At 35.5% G+C, this 19592-nt stretch overlaps 1 protein-coding gene across 1 annotated transcript in view; it reads right to left on the bottom strand.

Annotated features, from left to right (window-relative positions):
* Positions 1-18082, bottom strand: part of LOC150107126 (mitochondrial import inner membrane translocase subunit Tim22) — a 45145-nt gene extending 27063 nt beyond the window's left edge. The window contains exon 1 of the mRNA XM_090391015.1: positions 17681-18082. Coding sequence (XP_090247141.1) covers positions 17681-17888 — 208 coding nt within the window. The 5' untranslated portion in view covers positions 17889-18082. The remainder of the gene's footprint in view (positions 1-17680) is intronic.
* Positions 18083-19592: the final 1510 nt, after the last annotated feature.

Here is a 19592-nt window from a genome sequence, read left to right as displayed (position 1 = left end):
ACATCTCCAATTTTGATATCAGGTTTAATACTACTTTCCTTCAAAATGTGATCCATATAGATAATGAATAACAGAGGGGATAATGTACATCCTTGTAGGACAACAGATTTAACATTAAACCATCTTCCTGTACTTCCTTCAATTCTAACTGCTGACATACAACTCAAATAAAGACTAAGTATTGCTTGATATAATGCTACATTGACATCATACAACTGTAGCTTTTTGAATAACTTTTCTCTTGGCACCTTGTCATATGCCTTTTCCAGATCTACACAATTTAAATACAGATCTTTAATTTGGTTTGACCCTTCTCAACCATTTCTCAAGTATACTTGCATACCAGGAACACTCAGTAGGGAAATACCTCTGTAATTCTGACATTCAGTTTTATTTCCCTTTTTATATATGGTACTATGAGAGCTCTACTCCAATCATCTGGAATTTGTTCCTTCTGAACTAGTGCAGCCACTGTAAGACTTTTATACCTCCATACTTGAGCATTTCTGATCAAATATCATCTATTCCAGCTGCCTTTCCACATTTCAGGCTTTTGATGGCTTTTTTCTACTTCAAGTTATCATAATTATCAGCCATTGTTGATCTACTGCTAGATGAAGGCCTTTCGAAGATTACTCCAAAACTGTCCATCCATGGCTCTCCATTTCCATGTCACTCCTGCAACTCCGATGATATCATCAATCCACTGTGATTTAGGGCGGCATCGTGGGTTTTTTTCCTCTTATGAAATACAATCCAGTATTTCTTTTGTCCATCGTTGATCTTGTCTTCGAGCAATATGCCCAGCTCAATGCCACTTCAGATGTCTCACTTTTCCTATGATGTCAGACTTTGGTTTGGTTTGGTTTATCCACATATTCCTTTTGTGATCCAGTCTTGTGATACCAAGCATACTTCTTTCCATACTAAATTGTGTTGTTCTTAATTTCTGAATTTTCTTTGCATTTAGTGTCCATGTTTCGCAGCCTATGTCAATATAGGAAAAAGAATACATTGGTTAAAAACTTTTCTCTTCAGGCATAATGGTAGTTGGCTTCTGATTACTGAATGTAATTTTCCAAATGCTTTCCACCCAAGTATCGTGCGTCTTTTAATTTCGTCCATGATATTTTGTTCCATTGATATCTGTTGTCCTAAGCATAGATAATGGTCTGCTTGTTTAATTTCCTCATTATTGATTTTTATTATTTCTGGTTGAACATAGCTATTGAACATAACTCGAATTTTCTTTAGGCCAGCTGTTTTGCTAGCAATTTGGAGTTCATGGATACGAGTCTGTAATTCATGCGCAGTTGAAGTAAAGATAACTATATCATCTGCAAAGCGTAAATGGCTTAAATATCTTTCATTTATTTTCAGACCTTTCCCTTCCAAATCCAGAAGTTTGAACATTTCTTCTAGGCATGCTGTGAATAATTTTGGAGAGATTGTGTCACCCTGTTTTATACTTCTCTGTATTTCCACTACAGATGTTTCTATTGAAATTAATTGCTGCTGTGTCATTGGTTTATGCTGATTTGATGATTCTGACTTATTGCTCTTCCACTTGTTGGTAATGCTTTAAGTATTGCACAAGTTTTTAGCGAATCAAAGGCGCTTTCTCATAACCAATAAAACCAAGACATAATGGTCACTAATATTCATTACATCGTTCAATAATCTACTTGAGTATGGTCCATTGCACTAAAGCCACTTCGAAAGCGTGCCTGTTCTTTTGGTTGTGCTAGGTCTAGAGTCATACAAAGCCTATGAGCTAAGACTTTTGTAAACACTTTGTAAACCACTGATAGTAGACTGATAGGTTGGTAGTTCATCGTCTTCTACCTCACGTTTTTTTTTTATGTATCAGAATTAGCGTAGCCTTCTTTCATGTTCTTGGTACATCATTTTTCTTGAGGCATAAAGTAAATAGTTTTGATAAGAGTTTGTACATTATTTCTCAACCTGTTTTTAGAAGTTCAACTATAACTCCATCCTCACCTGCAGCATTCCCATTTTGCAAGCTTTGGATGCTCCATATAACTTCTGGTAGAATCTGTGGTACTTCAGTTGTTTCGTAGTTGTCTTCTTCATTTAATTCATCTTTATCTCTGGTTACAGTCCCATCTTGTAGTTTGACTGCAACTATCTATATATTGCTGCTTGGTTTTTTCTGAGACTATGATTGTTTTCAATTGTTTGTTGTATGAATTAACAATTGAATTTTCTTGTTTCTTCTGTGATACGTTTTCTGATCGTTTTGCACAATTCAATTTTATTCTGTAGATTATTTGATTGTTTCATTTCTTCAGATATTTTGGCTTGTTTCTGTTCTGTGGTACCAGCTATTTCAAGTGAGCATTGTAAAAGGTTTTGGGTAATAATGTCATTACTTTCTGATGGATCAGCAGCATTGTCATCTATAATAAGATTTTTAAATCTATTGTTTAGTTCATATTGGAATATATCTTTTTTTTAATGTTGAGTTTGTGTACATCAATGTTTTGCTTTGATCTTCAAAACATCTTTCTTCTTTCTTTTTGGCAGTTTATTTGGATTTTACTGTGTACCATTACGATGATCACTTCCAATGTTGAAGGTGTTTATAACAGAGCAGTCTTGAAAGATGTTTTTCTTATTGCTGAGGATAAAGTCAATTTCACTAGTTTTTCCAATTGGACTTTTCCATGTCCAGTTCCTACGTGTTTTTTTTTTTTTTTTATTGAAAAAGGAATTCATGATGTACAGGTTTTCTTTTTCTGCAAATTCTATTAACCTTGTTCCTCTATCGTTTCTCATGCCATATCCAAAATTTCCCATTGAGTTTTCATCTGTTGTATATCAATTCTAGCATTCAATTCTCTCATTATAATTCTGAAATGATGTTTTCTTTTATTGTAGAGTTAGGATACATCATGATAGAAGGCTACAATTTCTTCGTCAGTATGACTTATTATTTGTGCATAGACTTGGATGATCTTAAGAGTGTATCTTTTTGAGATCTGAACAACAACACTTGCTATTTGATCAGATATACTGTCAAATTCTATTATGCTGTTCTTCGATTTTTTTTTTTGGTGATCATGAATACATGATTCTTTCCTTATCTTGGCTTCTATAATATAGTATGTCTCAATTTCTTAATTGAAAAATTTCTTCACCATTATGTTTAACTTCACACAGTCCGAGAATGTCCCATTTTAGTTGCTTTAGCTCTTAAGTTAGCCGTGCTTCATTGCTCAGAGTCCTATAGTTTAAAGTTCCAAGGTCTAGTTTCCAATGGTAGCATGATCTGGTTATCCAGGGATTCTTAGCATCCTCTACCTTCATGTTTAACTGCCTGCTGCCATAGGTAGTAACAATCTGGCCTCTGGGGAATGAGGGCTATTTTATCAATTTATTTCTGTTTGATTCATCTTGAAAGGTTAGACCATAGATTCATCACGCTGGTGCAGTGCGGGTTGGTGAATGGCAATATTTTCACATGGGATCGCCAGTCCCAAAACCACTGGTCCACGGCTCTTAATTATATATATTCAGAGCTGCCCTGATGTCCAACAGGTGGTAGTCAAGGTTTCCCCCATCTGCCACCTAGGGGATATGCTTTCATACCCATCTATGTGAATTTGTGCACATTTTTATGTCATGTTGAAACATTGTGTTAGTAATAACCACTTGAGTATAGTCCATTGCACTAAAGCCACTTCAAAAGCCTGCCTGTTCTTTTGGTTGTGCTAGGTCTAGAGTCGTACAAAGCTTATGAGCTAAAACTTTTGCAAACACTTTGTAAACCACTGATAGTAGACTGATTTAAGTCCATGTCCTGAGCAGAAATCCAACAGGTATTTGCTATTATTATTAGTAATAGTATTTGCATTATTATTTTGATAATTTTGGTCTTTTTATTGCTAATTTTCATGCCAAATTTGTTACAGCTGTTATCCAATTTAGTTAGAGAATTCTGGAGATTTGTACTGGATGTGTTTAGGAGTGCAACATTGTCTGCATAAAATAAAGAGCCAAGTTTGATATCTCCAATTCCACTAACTGCTTTAATGCCACTTTTTTTTTTTCATAATTTAATCCATATAGATGATGAGTAAGAGTGGAGATAAATGTGTATGCTTGTGTTACATCTGATTTTACATCAAACCATCTTCCTGTATTTCCTTCAATTTTAACTGCTGACTGACAACTTAAATATAAACTATGTATTGCATTGTACTGTATAATGTTCCATTTAACCCACATGAATGGGATAAATGGAACATTATACAGTACAATGAATTGAATAGAATAGCTTCTCTCTAGGTACTCTTGTCATATACCTTTTCCAGATCTACAAATCTTTTCATATTCCTTGTCATATTCGCACGATTTCTCAACTATCTGTATTAAAGTGAAAAATCTGATCTTGACAACTTTTATTTGGCCTGAACCCAGCTTGTTCTTCTACAAGTTTTTCTTCCACAATTTTTACCTCTTTTCAAGTATGCTTGCATAAATCTTACCCGGGACACTTAGTAGTCCTCAATTCCCACATTCAGCTTTATTGCATTTCTTATGGATGGGAACTATGAGAACTCTACTCCAATCATCTGGAATTTGATCTTCTGACCAGATCCTCTGAATTATGTAGTGCAACCACTGCAAAACTTTTTGCCACATCAGGGTGAAGGAGGTCCAACACAGTATTAAAAAAAAGTTTGTAATTCAGTGGCCAGTATGGGTAGGTTAATATAATAGGGTTTTTAGCCTGTTAATTTCAATTAGCAAACAATTTTTTTTTAATACTTTTACTTTTACTGGGTTAGAAGTGTTTTACTTCTGACCCAGCTCTCAGATATACAGCTAATTTAGTGTTCTGGCTAATTTCTCTCTTATTCCATATGAATTTATTCAATTGACTTCCTACTATACCAGCTTTATTGATTCTGTTGTCTATTTCCATATTTAGTTTACCATCTTCACTAAAAATCGTGCCTAAGTAGGTGAAATGTTTTACTTGTTCCACAGGTTCACCGTTCACAATGCAGTTGACATTTTCAATGATTCTGCCCATTTTCATTGTCTTTGTCTTTTTATTGCTGACTTCATACCATATCTATTACAACAGTTATTCAATTTAGTCAAGGAATCTTGCAGACTCGTAGTGGATTTATTTAGAAGTATAACATTGTCTGCATAAAGCAAAGAGATGACATTACCATCTCCAATTTTGATATCATGTTTAATACCACTTTCCTTCATAATGTGATCCACATAGATAATGAATAACAGAGGGGATAATGTACATTCTTGTCTCACACCAGATTTAACACTAAACCACCTTCCTGTACTTCAATCCTAATTGCTGACTTACAACTCAAATAAAGACTAGGTATTGCTTGATATAATGCTAAATTGGCACCATATAACTGTAGCGTATTGAATAGCTTCTCTCTTGGCACCTCATCATATGTCTTTTCCAGATCTACAAAACTCAAATAGTGGTCTTTGTTATATTCCCATGATTTTGTTAAAATGTTGTTTTATACATGATTTATGCTTAATTAGTTGTTTACTTATATCTATCCTTTCTTACCTAAAACCTTAAACAATCAAAATCCTACCAGCTGCTCTATTGTTATATATTTACCTTTCATTATTTATTCTTTCTTCTTTTACTTTAATCTTATATCTAGGATTGTTTCCTCTTTGGATACTGGCAAATTTATATTTTGCTGCACCAGCCAGTATCCTATAGTAGAAAAGATCCTTACTCAGGGAGACAATACTAGATTCTTAGCTTTCTTACACAATATCTTATTTAAACTACTGTATAGATTCAGATTATTGCAGTCGTGACCAAAATCTATATTTATATTCACTCTCTAAATCCTTCCTGCCAATATAGGTTCTATTTTTATAAGTGGTAAGTTGGAATCATATCAGGCATGACTCAGGTTCAGGTAAATATGACATGTTTATTGGAATATCTAAAACACAATACAAAATTCATACACTCAATTATGCTCAATACTAAATAAAACTCGAATTAAGAGGTTAACACTTTCTAAATTAATTAAATCTTATAACACAGTAACTACATATTGGGATAGATAGCAAATGATATGAAGTTAAGCTAAATACCTTTCAGTAGTATTACTCGCAAGAGAAAACTAACAAACATTCTAACGTTACTGAGATACTAAATTCTACCATTCTTATCGCATCAAGTTAATCCTATCACATACAAAATTACAAACGATCTCTTCCGAACAATTCTTCTTACTCTGAAAGGAGGTTAACTTTCTAAATAGAGACTGCCCACAGAGTTCTTTAGAATACAGTTCTTAATTTCACATTTGTAAACAATCTTCTCTCTTCTAATGAACTTTCTCACAAAATTAGAGTAATTGCACCTTACTGAGCTTTTTCTGCATCGTTCTGCACCACATGTATGTCTGGATACTTCTCATCTATTGGCAGTCCATACGCCCACATAGGAACAACTCAATGGGACTTTTCAGTGACGGCTTGATTCTGCTAGGACTGGAATTTTTACCTTCAGCTTTGCATAGAATCCTACTTCATTTTAAGAATGCTCGCAGTCCGACATCTTATCACAGACTTCACCCCCCCCAATTATGCGAAACTGCCCGCTAACTTCCGAACCACCAAAACAGGAAAACGTTATGACCAGAGAGAGTCTTCGGATACGGGCTCAACCCCTTATATTCTTCTATAGAGCGCCCTCTTTTCTCAGTCTCCTTTTTTGCACACGGCCCTTATCTTTTCACCCCTTTGGGTTCATCCTTCACTTTTACAACGCTGTTATACTTGGATTCACAGAATACGTGGCAACATAATTTTCCAAGTAAGCTATAGCCGCTAGCGTTACGATGTACACGTGTAGCTTTATGCCTTCCAGGAATTATTACTTAGCAACATTTTAGATGACTCACAACAAATTTTACACATGAGGCTTAAATTTAAATCACATTATCTCTCTTTTTAGACATACTTAAAAATGAAATCTTTATATAATCACATCAGCTTAAATATAAGGCACTTGAAATAAAGAATACAAATTTTACATAAAGTGAAGAAGTTTCACTTTTAATTACAGCTGATGTGCAGGTATTTCTCTTTGTCAGCAAGTTTTATATGTTAGATTCCAAATGAATGATTTCTTTCCAAGATTTCTTCATTTAGTATCTAACAATTCTCCACTATTTATCGTACAGTGAAGATCTGATCCTGACAGCCTCTATTTGGCCGGAATCCAGCTTGTTCTTCACCAAGCTTTTCTTCTACAATTCTTCTCAACCGTTTCTCAAGTATACTTGCATATATCTTACCAGGAAACACTCAGTAAGGAAATACCTCTGTAATTCTCACATTCAGTTTTCTTTCCCATTTTATATATGGGTACTATGAGAGCTCTACTCCAATCATCGGGAATTCGTCCCTCTGTCCAGGCCTTCTGAACTATGCAGTGCAGACACTGCAAGACTTTTATACCACCATACTTCAGCATTTCTGGTCGAATATCATCTACTCCTGCTGCCTTTTCACATTTTAAGCCTTTGATGGCTTTTTCTACTTCATGAGTCTTTGGACTCCCTGGAGGTGTCAAATAATAAGTATGGATATGTATTCCTGACTGTGTGTCTGTTGAGTGTTTTTTACCACTGTGCTTGTTTCATTTAGCAATTTCTCGAAGTAATTACTCCATACTTCAAGGATATCTTTTTTCCCCATTTTCATGTCACCTATATCATCTCTAACTCCTTTTATGGTACTCTTTCTTCCATTTCTAAGCTTCTTCAATAACCTCCAAAATATTTTGCCACCTTCTTGATATTTATTTTCTATGTTCTTACCAGTCTATCCATGACATTTGTTTAGCTAGTTTTACAGTGTTTAGCTTTCTTACATTTGTCTCTGTATTCTCTAAGAGCACAAGCTGACTTATTTGCCAGGAACTTTTGATATGCTTTCTTCTTTTCCTTCGCTGCCTCTTTAACTTCCTGTGTCCACCATGGAGTTCTGATTTTTCTATCCTTGCAGACAACCTCACCACATGCTTCTCTGGCTGAATCAATCAGGGTTTTCTTCAAAGTTTGCCACTGAATCTCCAAGGTTTGGTTCTTGTTTTCAAATTCTTTCATTTTTTCTTCAATATTCTTTGTGTATTTTAGTCTACAGTTCACATCTGAGATCTGCTCAACTTTTATTCGCTTTAAAACTTTCTTACATGTTATTCTTTTCGATATAAAATTCAATTTTATCCTCCTCAAGACTAAATAGTGATCACTTTCAATTTCAAATCCTCAGTACACTCTGGTGTCCTGCATAATAATATAGTCAATGAGACTTTTCTTATTTCTTGCCTCTTCTCTCTATGTGAATTTGTGCACATTTTTATGATGGAACATAGTGTTAGTAATAACCAGTCCATGTCCTGAGCAGAAATCCAACAAATATTTGCCATTATTATTAGCTTTGCTCTTTTCTCCAAATTTTCCCAATATATTTTTGTATGCCTGACAATCATTTCCTACTCTGCTATTTAGAACCCCAACAAGGACCAACTTTTCCTTTTTCATTGTGTCAGATGCTTTCTCTAAAGCATTAAAAAATTCCTCCATTTCTACCTTAATAGAACATTCTGTGGGACCATAGGCACAAATAAGTCTCATTGTCCAGTTCCCCATTCTGATATTTGTCCACATCACTCTATTTGAGACTGCCTACCATTCAAGAAGATTAGCCTTGTATTTAGTGTTGAATACAATGGCTACTCCTTTTCCTTGATTGTCATTGCCTGAATATAACATTTTGTATTTATTGCTCAGAAAGATCTCACCAGTTTTTGTGTTTTTGGTTTCAGTCACCCCTATTATGTCGATCTGGTACTTATCTAATTCCTCAGCTAGCTCCATTTCTTTGCCATTCAGGCTTCTTATGTTGATAGTACCGATCTTTAACTCTGGTGATGTTAAGGTGGGGTGTTTTTTCAGATTTGTTCCAATAGCTGACTTTTCACTGTTCACCCTGGTTCCCTGGTGAAAACAATGGGGGGGGGGCCTTGTTTAACCGGGCATGAAATTTTGTCATGTTGTACCATCATTTTATAATTTGGTTTAAACCAATAAGAATTACAATTTGGTCGGCTAAATCCCAAATTGCCAGCCCATCCTCGTTTGTTCAGTATCCAGGTAGATACCCAACAGGGTACACTGCGAGAAGGTGAGGACTGGACATTAGGTCAGAAGCCCTGGTCGGTTCTTCGCATTCCTTTAAAGGCGATGTGGAGGCCTCCTCTCAGTTATACAGCTTAACATTCCACCCTTAAATATTAAGATGAATTATTTTTTTCTCCTACTCAACACTAGGTGGTGATCACTTACTCTTTCAAATCTCATACACCTTATGTTGGGCCAATTTTAAGAAATCAGTCTCAACAATAATTTAATCGATGAAACTTTATGTACGTCTTCTATCCCATGTAAATGGTGTTAGTAATGATAATGACCAGCCTGTATCCTGAGCACAAAATCTAGCAGGTGCTTACTATTTTCCTTTATATTCCTTTATTTTGCTTTATCCTTTTTTTCAAATTTTCCCAAAATAATTCTATGTCTGGAATTTATTTTCTACCTATCGTTAAAGTGTCCAACAATGTCCAACTTAGTATCTTAAAACGTGATTTTATAATTATTTAGAATGACCTCATCTGTTTTTATCATCTTAGTCTTAAAAAACCAGTTATGCAAACATGGTGTTTGCTATTCTTCTGCTAGCCCACTTTGCTTCTTACGCTGATGATACTTATCAATTTTGCTGAGGCTATTCCAATATATAACTTTTCAACTGTTCACGTATCTTCCCTAACAAAACTAACAAGGACTTCATATAATCAGGTGATGTCCAGTCAACATGATCTAACTGCATTGTACCATAACGTGTTGTTGTTATTATGTTCCATCGAGTCGTTTTCGACTCCTGGTGATTCTATGAACATACACTCTCTGTTCAAATCTTCCCCTGGCCATATCTTTCAGAATTTCCAGGTGCATTCCAGTTGATTCTTTAACTCCATCCACCCATCTAATTCTTGGTCTTCCTCTTCTTCTATCAACTTTAGCAAGCATCATCATCTTCTCCAGACTGTCATTTGCTCGTATAATATTCCAAAGTATGACAATTTTTGCTTGATGATCATAGCTTTGAGGGAGCAATCTGGCTTCATTCTGTCTATCACTGATTTATTGGTTTGCTTTGCAGTCCATGGTATTCTTAGTAAGCGTTTCACTCTTTCTCAGGGTCCAACTTTCACATCCATACAATACCACAGGGAATACCATTGCTTTCATGATTCTGATTTTTGTTGCGAGGTTAATAGCTTTATCTTTAAAGATCTTGCTTAAATTTGTCATTGCTTTCTTTCCGAGTAATAATCTTCTTCTAACTTCTTCAGTACAATATCCATCTTTATCAATTCGGGATCATAGGGACACAAAACTGTTAACTTCCTCCATTTTCTCCCCATCTACTTCAAAATCATTAAGTTTACATGTTGCCATAACTTTTGTCTTTTTGAGGTTAAGTTTAAGGCCATATTTAGCACTTTTTTCTTTAACTTTCATAATAAGTTCTTCCAAATCTTCTTTGCATTTATGCATTTGGTGGTATCATCTGCATACCTCAAATTATTAAGATTTCTTCCAATTTTAATTCCAACTGAAGACTCCTCCAGCCCTGCTATTCTTAAAATGTATTCGCTGTACAAGTTAAACATGTATGAAGATAAAATACATTCTTGTCACACCTCTTAACCTATTGTGAAATATTCAGTTTCTCCAAGATCTGTTCAGACAGTAGCTTATTATAATGATTCCTCAGAAGGATAATGAAATGCTCTGGTACTCCCATTGTTTTTACATATTCCACAGTTTCACATGATCTACAGAATCAAAAGCCTTACTATAATCAAGGAAACAAAGATAGACATACTTTGATATTCTTGTGCTCTTTCTATTATCCATCTCACATTGGCGATCTGATCTCTTGTTCGTCTGCCTTTTCGAAATGCCAGATGAATAGGCATTTCGCTCTTCATGAATGGTTCTTCTTTTCTGAATGATAAGTAAGACTTTACTTGCATGAGAAATCAGTGCTATTGTTCTGTAATTTTCACACTCTCTTGCATCGCCTTTCTTCAATAAAGGTATATGAACTGATTTTTTCCATTCCCTAGGCCATGTAGTTGTGATCCAAATTTGTTGACATAGAGCTGTTAAAATTTTAACTGCCTCTTCTCCCAGGGCTTTGAACAACTCAATAGGTATTCCATCCCTTCCTGGTGCTTTCTTACTGGATAGCTGTTGCAGTGTCCACCTCACTTCACTCTCCAGTCGTATCTCCATACCTGGCTCCTGTGTATAATCCTGTTCTTCAAATTTCTCAGCAATTTTGGAGTCCTTTTTGTAAAGGGCTTCTACTTTTTCCATCTTTCTTTGATGTCTGCAGCTTCTATAAAATATCCTTTGTGTTTACTTTTCAAAAATGTCACCTTGACACTAAATTGCCTGTCAGTTCCCTGATCTTTTTGAAATGATCTCTTGTTTTTCCTTTCCTGTTTTGGTCTTCTATTTGTTGGCATTCCTGGTTAAAGTATTTTTCCTTGTCTCTTCTGACTTGTCGTTGAAACTCTGCATTCAAATGCCGAACTTCCTGCAAATATCCTGTGGCCTTCATTTTCCTCCTTTCCTGAGTAGTTTTGATGGCATCTACTGACAGCCATTTAAACTTTATCTTCTTACAAACTTGAAATATTCATCTTTGCTTCTGTTTTAATTATATCTTTAATCTCTTCCCATATTTCATTTGGTTCTCTTTCATCAAATTGAGTGCGTTGAATCTGTTCTGTATACTAATATTGTATTCAGCCGGTATGTTTCCAAAATCATATCTGATCGACATTTGTGATGTTTTCAGTTTCCGTAATTTCATATGTATCTTAGCCACTAATAATTCATGGCCTGTTCCACAGTCCGCACCTGGAAAAGTCTTGACAGACTGAATTGCACTTCTCCATCGTCTTTGTCCAATTATATAGTCACTTTGATTTCTGTATTTTCTATCAGGTGATATCCCTGCATACAATCTCCATTTGTGCTGTTTAAAGCAGGTGTTAGCAACAAACAAAGATTTCTCTGCATAAAACTCGACAAGTCTCTTCCCTGCAGTTACAAATAACTAAACCAAAATGACCTCGTTCCTTCCACTTTGTACCCCTAAACTTTTAACTCCCTATCCACTAACACTCCCAAGTCTCTGGCTTCGTCAATTTCCTGGAGCACAGTTCTGCCGATGTGGTATACAACTGGCAATCTTTTTACCCAAAATGCATAACCTTACACTTTGCTACATTAAACTGATATCCATTCTCCTTTACCCAGTCTGCTAATCTATCTAAATCATCCTGCAAAATTGTGACATCAGCTGTATTAACTATTGCTCTACCCAACTTTGCATCATAGGCAAATAACTGAACAGTTCCTCTCAGATCCTTTCCTATATCGTTAGTAAACAAATTAAACAGTAGCAGTCCAAGAACAGAACCATGCAGCATGCCACTAGTCCAGGCCTTCTTTTGGACTCTTGAATAAACTGCTCTCTGATATCTCTCCATCAGCCACCCTCCTATCCATCTCACCAACCTCACATCCATCCCCATGTGCTGCAGTTTAATTATTAGAATTTCAGGGGGTATCCCATCAAAGGCCTTTATAAAGTCCAGCAATATCACTGTAAACATTACCTTTATCCAACTCAAATGTCACTGTATTATAAAATGTGATCCCCCCCCCCATACAGTATCCAATTTCCATCTGTCCATTCCTGTATTTTGCTTCAATTTCTCCAATACTTTGGCAACTCTTGATATGCTGATAAGGTAAGTAATTTGCATCAGTATTGGAGCCTCCTTCATGTAATTTTCCCCTCTTTCCACCACCTTAGGACTAACCTAGAGCTGAGACTTAGATTAAACAATATGGTCAAAGGCATGGCATTGACAATTCCCTAACTGCTTCATGTAAAACTCAAGCTGGTATACCTTGACTGTATACCCAGGGTCAGGAGGATAAACCAACATAAAGCAGGAGCTGCAAAAAAAGAAAACATTGTGTGGGGAATATGAAGAAAAGGGTGATAGACATGCCCAGAGAAGAACTGAGCAAAGAGCAACTTGTAGGGTATGGTAAGGAAGGGTAAATCAGATTGTGAGTAGAAAATTGGTTGGGCATGCTAGGATAAGTCCAAAGAAGGAAGCTTTTTATGCTATGTAGTAAGTGGAGGGAAAATGATTATGGGAATATCATTGTCAATGGTGGAGAGTGGGGAGGTGATGGAGACAAAAGAGATGGCTGAGTTGCTGGGTGATTGTTTTGCAGGGGTGTCTCATCCAGGTAGATGAGACACCCCTGATATTTTGCAGTTGCTGATGAAACATTGATGTGAGAAGTGAGATAGATTTATAATTGTAAGATGCTCAGCATATTGAAAAATATCAATATGAATACATGTGGAATGGATGGCATGTCGGCCCATGTGCTATGATAAGGTGCAACAGAACTTGCAGTGCCTCTGGCAAAATTGTTTAAGTTTTAGCTCTGTCACAGTGACAAGGGGATGAAAAGAGGATAAGATAGTTAAAGTTATTAACATTAGATAAAGGTGAATCCAAGACAAAAATAGCAAATTACAGATCAATTAATATCTCAGACATACTGGTTCAAGTATTGGAAAAGTTGGTTACAGGTAAAATCCAGGAATGAGTGGATAGGAATATAATATACTGTGTGTGGGTAGCATGGCTTTGTAAAAGGTAGATCTGCCTTAGTAATTTACTCATATTTTATAATAGGTTGACAGAATCATATAGGAAATGGCTATAACATGATATTGCTGCCCTTTGCAAAGGCATTTCACATATCACTGCATGAAAACTATTACATAAACTGAAGTAAATAGGAATGGATGGATGTGAAGATGCTGGAGGCATGGGAGAGGAGGAGACTGATAGACACACACACACACCAGAGAGTAGTATATGGTGGAGTGGAATCTAGGAGAATGAGGGTGACTAGTGGAATGCCCCAAGGTTTAGTATACTAGGGCCACTATGCTTTAGACACACACATGCCACTATGCTTTAATTTTAATTAAAGCCACTATGCTTTAATTTGTATATTAAAAATATAGGGAATGATTTAAGGGGGACATATACATTTGTTTGCTGGTGATGCAAAGCCGGGAAGGGCAACAGCTGATAAAGGTGATACATATTTCTTAGACTGCCAATTTATTTAAATCATACTGCAGGATGATTTTAAAAAATTGGCAATGTGGGTAAAGAATAATGTTGCAATTTAATGTTGCAAAATGTAAGGTTATGTGCTTAATGAGAAGCACTTTTTCATGAGATGAAAAGATTACAAATTGTGTATCACATTCATGGTACTACAATAGATTGCAAAAAACAGATGAGGCTAGGGATCTGGTGGTGATGATGGACAGAGTTGAAGTTCAGAGGCCATGCAAAAGTTGGCAAAATAGCTCATCATCTCTTATCATCACTCTTTATAACGCTATGATTTGGCTGCATCTCGACTACTGTGCACCTGATTTGGTCACCCGAGTTTCTTGGGGATCAAGAGGTAGTGGAGAAGATCCAGAAATGAATGGCCAAGCTAGTAACAGGTTTATGGAATGCTCCCTATATGGATAGACTGAAGGTGTGTAAGGTACCAAGTGTGATTGACAAGAAAAGAGAGGACATGAGAGAAACTTGTAATTTACTAAAGGGATCTATAGGATTAACAAAAAATAAAATTTTCAATACATGATGAACGGAGAGAACTGGGGGATCAACCCTTGAGTTGTTTAAGAGCATAGTTATTAAGGGTGTATGGACAAGATTTATTTATTTTTTTTTTTTAGAGGTGAGTGGGTAGAATGGATTGCCAGAAGTAGTTGTGAGTGCTGTGAGAGATGGGTGCTGTATGAATCATGGTTGGTGTAGGCCTTTCATGAGTCTTCTGACTTCATGGAGATACCGGTGTAATGGTAATAATAATAACAATGATAATAGTAATTATTATTATTTATTATTATTATTACTCGACACCTCCAGGGAGTCCAAAGACTCATCGAGGGAGAGCATCTACTCTACAACTCTGTCTCCACCACTCAATAATACTTGACAAGACTTCACATGTAGCAAATAACACATATTCTGGGCCTTTCTAATGATAATATCAACAAATTATGGATTGATGTGCTTATACTGAATAATGTAAATTAAATTCAACCATTTCTTCAGTAGAACTTCAAGCCCTTCGATTTCACACAATACAAAAATTACTTTATGTCAAAGAAAGGGAAAGCAGTAGTAGTGCATAGGACAGAATACAATCAAAAAAAGATAATGCCTCTATATATGACTACCCATCCTTAGTCAGAATCAGATGGAGAACCAGCTAAATATAAGCTTAACTGTGACTTGCACAGGAAATGACACTCCAAAAGAAAATAGAATGGGCAGGAGCTGCCTTACCAAGATTTACAGACATGGGTAAAATGATGTGTAATACAAAATTAGAAATCATGATGTGGTTATATAGAAACAGATTGTGTGACAGTGGGCAATATGGCAAAAGAATGGTGATAATGATCACAGTTTCCAGAGCAAGGTTTCTGGATTATGAAATACAAAAAAGATCATAAGTTCGCAGTGCTACTGTATTACAGGTTTACAAACTTTCAAGGAATAAGAGTCATGTAAAAAAATAAATAAAGAAAGAAAATATAATATACTTGCATCATGGATATATGATGGTTATATATATGACTACCCATCCTTAGTCAGAATCAGATGGAGAACCAGCTAAATATAAGCTTAACTGTGACTTGCACAGGAAATGACACTCCAAAAGAAAATAGAATGGGCAGGAGCTGCCTTACCAAGATTTACAGACATGGGTAAAATGATGTGTAAAACAAAATTAGAAACCATGATGTGGTTATATAGAAACAGATTGTGTGACAGTGGGCAATATGGCAAAAGAATGGTGATAATGATCACAGTTTCCAGAGCAAGGTTTCTGGATTATGAAATACAAAAAAGATCATAAGTTCGCAGTGCTACTGTATTACAGGTTTACAAACTTTCAAGGAATAAGAGTCATGTAAAAAAATAAAGAAAGAAAGAAAGAAAATATAATATACTTGCATCATGGATATATGGATGATTATGATTAAAAAAAAAAAAAAAAAGACTGATAACATCAAGCATTTAAACAGGCAATATAGTATATAGTTTTCTTAACATATATACATTGTTCAAAGGAAGAAAGGATGAATGAAGAATTGGCTGTTTAGTAAGTATAAAGTGGACTATGAATAACTATTACAAGGATTTTTTAACAAATATTTGAAACAGGAGGTTTATGAGAATAGATTTTTTATGAAAAATGTGATAATACTGTATTATTTTTGTAGCAATGAAATTAAGAAGTCCTCAGTTATATAAACAACACTAGAGGAACAAATTAAATAATTCACTGAGTTACTAATATTTCACTAAATTGCAAACTACCATCTTCTGAGCACAAATTACAACTGCAGTAAAATATAATATTGAATTAGTGCTGTAGAAATAATTCAAAGTATTACTGCATATAACCTAACATCCCATCAATGTGCCCTCTAGCAGCCAGATAAAAATAATTCTATAATTCAGATATTTATTGAAGTCAAGCTAAAAATGTGGGCTTAGATGAAAAATTAATGCAGCCACTCTAATTGATGTTAGTGTGAATGTTTTATAGCTGATGCTCATTCTAACAGCAGTTTCTCAAACCTAGGGTGACTTCTTTGCAGCATAGTTGTCTTCTATTCAGTCCTGTATGAAGGATTATCCCAAAGCATTGTTTGCCAGTTCTGAATTGCCATACAGATTGTGAATATAATTTTCTTATTCTCCAATGTGGATGTTCAGATCTTGTCTTAAGGAACCTTATATGTGCCAGGAAGTGATGAAGCTGATCTTTCAGAGAATGATGGCTGCTAGCTGAATGTGTAGTTTGAAAATGGAATGAGAATTATATTTATCTTTTTAGACATACTCCATATATATAGGGGATGCAAATAATTTTGTTGTGTAATTATAGGAGAAAAAACATGTCACAAAAATAACTGAGTTCTGTAGCAAATATATAAACTTATATAAACAATGAATGTTTATATAAGTTCCTTGGTATTTTTTTTAAATTAAAAAAAAAAGGAGTATTACGTATTTGATAGTCATGAACTAGTGTATCTAGGAAGAAAAAAGCAGTTTCTTTTTCTATAGTGAAATAAAGTTTTGTATATTCTTAATGCGCTAAAAATGTATGTTGATGTGCCTAGACCAAATAGACAACACATCATCTGCAAAACAGGCAGACTGCGTTTGCGTGTCGGTTTTCTAGAAATTCCATATAAAATTTGACTGGGGTATATTTTCCCTTTCCGTGAAAAATAACCTGTACATGGCGAAATGAATTCTTCTTATGCCAGGGAAGAAAAGTGGATTAATAATGTCAAGGGTTAACTGTATTTATGTGTGTATATACGTACTTACCCAAAACACAACTCATAGCAGTTTTAAAAGCACAGCTTTCGAAAGCTGCCTCGACCATAACCTCCTCCCTTGATTTTATTTTGTGTGGAATTATAAATGGCGGAATTATTATATTTTCTCTCGCCATTTTATTTGGACCAATCAAAATATTTGTAAGTTCAGTAAAGTTTATAAACTTCCGATCCGTGGAATTATCTGAAGACTCCATTTTTCACTGTCGATCTCAATAACAGAGTAGATACATTTTCTTAATAATAAAATGGCAATTGAAGAATGAGAAAAATATGTTACTATGCTTATGATTCATGAGATGCACAGAAACTTAATGATACGAAATGGCAACAGCAGACCAAGAAAATTAAATTTAAAGCTCCCACCAAGTGCCGAAAGTTATTTTCATTAATGTTGCCAACTCTCTTAAACGAAGATATAGGATCACGCATAAAACTAGCTCGCTAAAAAAATAAAATAAAAATAAATAAAAAAAGCATTTACCCAAGGCCAGAAAATACAAAAGTCACTGAAATTTAAACACTATTCAGATTTTATATGAAGACAACAAACACCCCATGCGACGGGCAACGTGCATCGTACCAAGTCAGTGCAACTGCGTCCTGGTGAAATGTTGAGAGAAGGGAACTGATGGAGTTTGAAAGAGGCATTGTGATGAGATGCCATGTTGCAGATCTATTTTTTTCGGCAAATTGTTGATAAATTGGGCCGTTCAGGATGAACAATCAGCGATACCATACTGAGATGGAAGCGCATGACATTAATGACTTGGAGTACAGTTCCACATGGGTGGAACTGTACTCCAAGAGATTGATGAGGACTTGGGAGTGTTGGTGGATAGGGAGATGAAGTTTAGGGGGCACATTGCGAAAGTAGCTAAATCAGCTCATCAACTCACTTGGTTGTTGAAAAATACCTTAACGAGCAGAGACAAGCAAGTTATGGTTCCTCTCTACCGAGCCTTGATAAGACCTCATCTTGATTACTGTGCCCAGATTTGGTCACCTCGGTTTCTTCTTGATGGGGAGGAGGTGGAGAGGATCCAGAGGCGAGTGACTAAGATATGAGAACAGGTTGATGATTTGTGGGTAGCAGAAACTGGTTGATAGGCGGAAAAGGGGAGATGTGATTGAGACATTCAAATTGCTAAAAGTATTCTATAAGATTAATTCAGAAGATATTTTTGAGATCAGGACTGGTGGTGGTGGTGGGAGAACTAGGGGACACCTATGGAAGGTGGGCAAGAGTGCAGTTAGCAGTGGTGTTAGAGCTGGGTTCTTTACTTTTAGAGTGGTAAATGGGTCGAATAAGCTGCCAGAGTCTGTTGTGGGTGCTATGATAGTGAGCAAGTTCAAGGCAAGGTATGATAGATACTGTGAGAATGTCATATAGTTGTGTGGACATGATGTTTAGGGCCTCCCTCGATGAGTCTAAGGACTCCCTGAAGTAGCCCGAAAATAATAATAATAATAATAATAATAATAATAATATATATATATATAATAAATTTTTTAACTTGGGGATATTGTATATTAGGATAACTAAATAATTTTATAGACTTGGTTATTTTAACTCCTAATCCCAAGTATGCAAACAATTAAGTTTGCACCTGAAACAAAGTTCAAGTCTAAAGATGTTACAACACCAGGGCAACTCATTGTAAAAGTGGGTAAAGCTCTGATCACTATTCTTAGTATTTTCCCATAATGTAAAGCACATCTCACTAGAAGATGTATACTGCAATGCATTATGGGTGGGGTCACTACACAGACCGGTTTCAACCTTTATTGAGGTCACTTCAGTGAGTAGCTAGACCCTAAATACCAAGGTTTTAGTAATACGGAGCCTTATCACCTTTACCTATACAAGTTGCAAAAAGGTGTTTTTATTTTTAATAAAA

This window comes from Typopeltis vanoorti, chromosome 4, assembly GCF_054136105.1.
Source record: "Typopeltis vanoorti isolate ZY-2024b chromosome 4, IOZ_Tvanoo_1.0, whole genome shotgun sequence".
Taxonomy (NCBI): Eukaryota; Metazoa; Arthropoda; class Arachnida; order Uropygi; family Thelyphonidae; genus Typopeltis; species Typopeltis vanoorti.
Note: the sequence above shows the minus strand (reverse complement) of the source record. Positions and strands in the feature narration are given on the sequence as shown.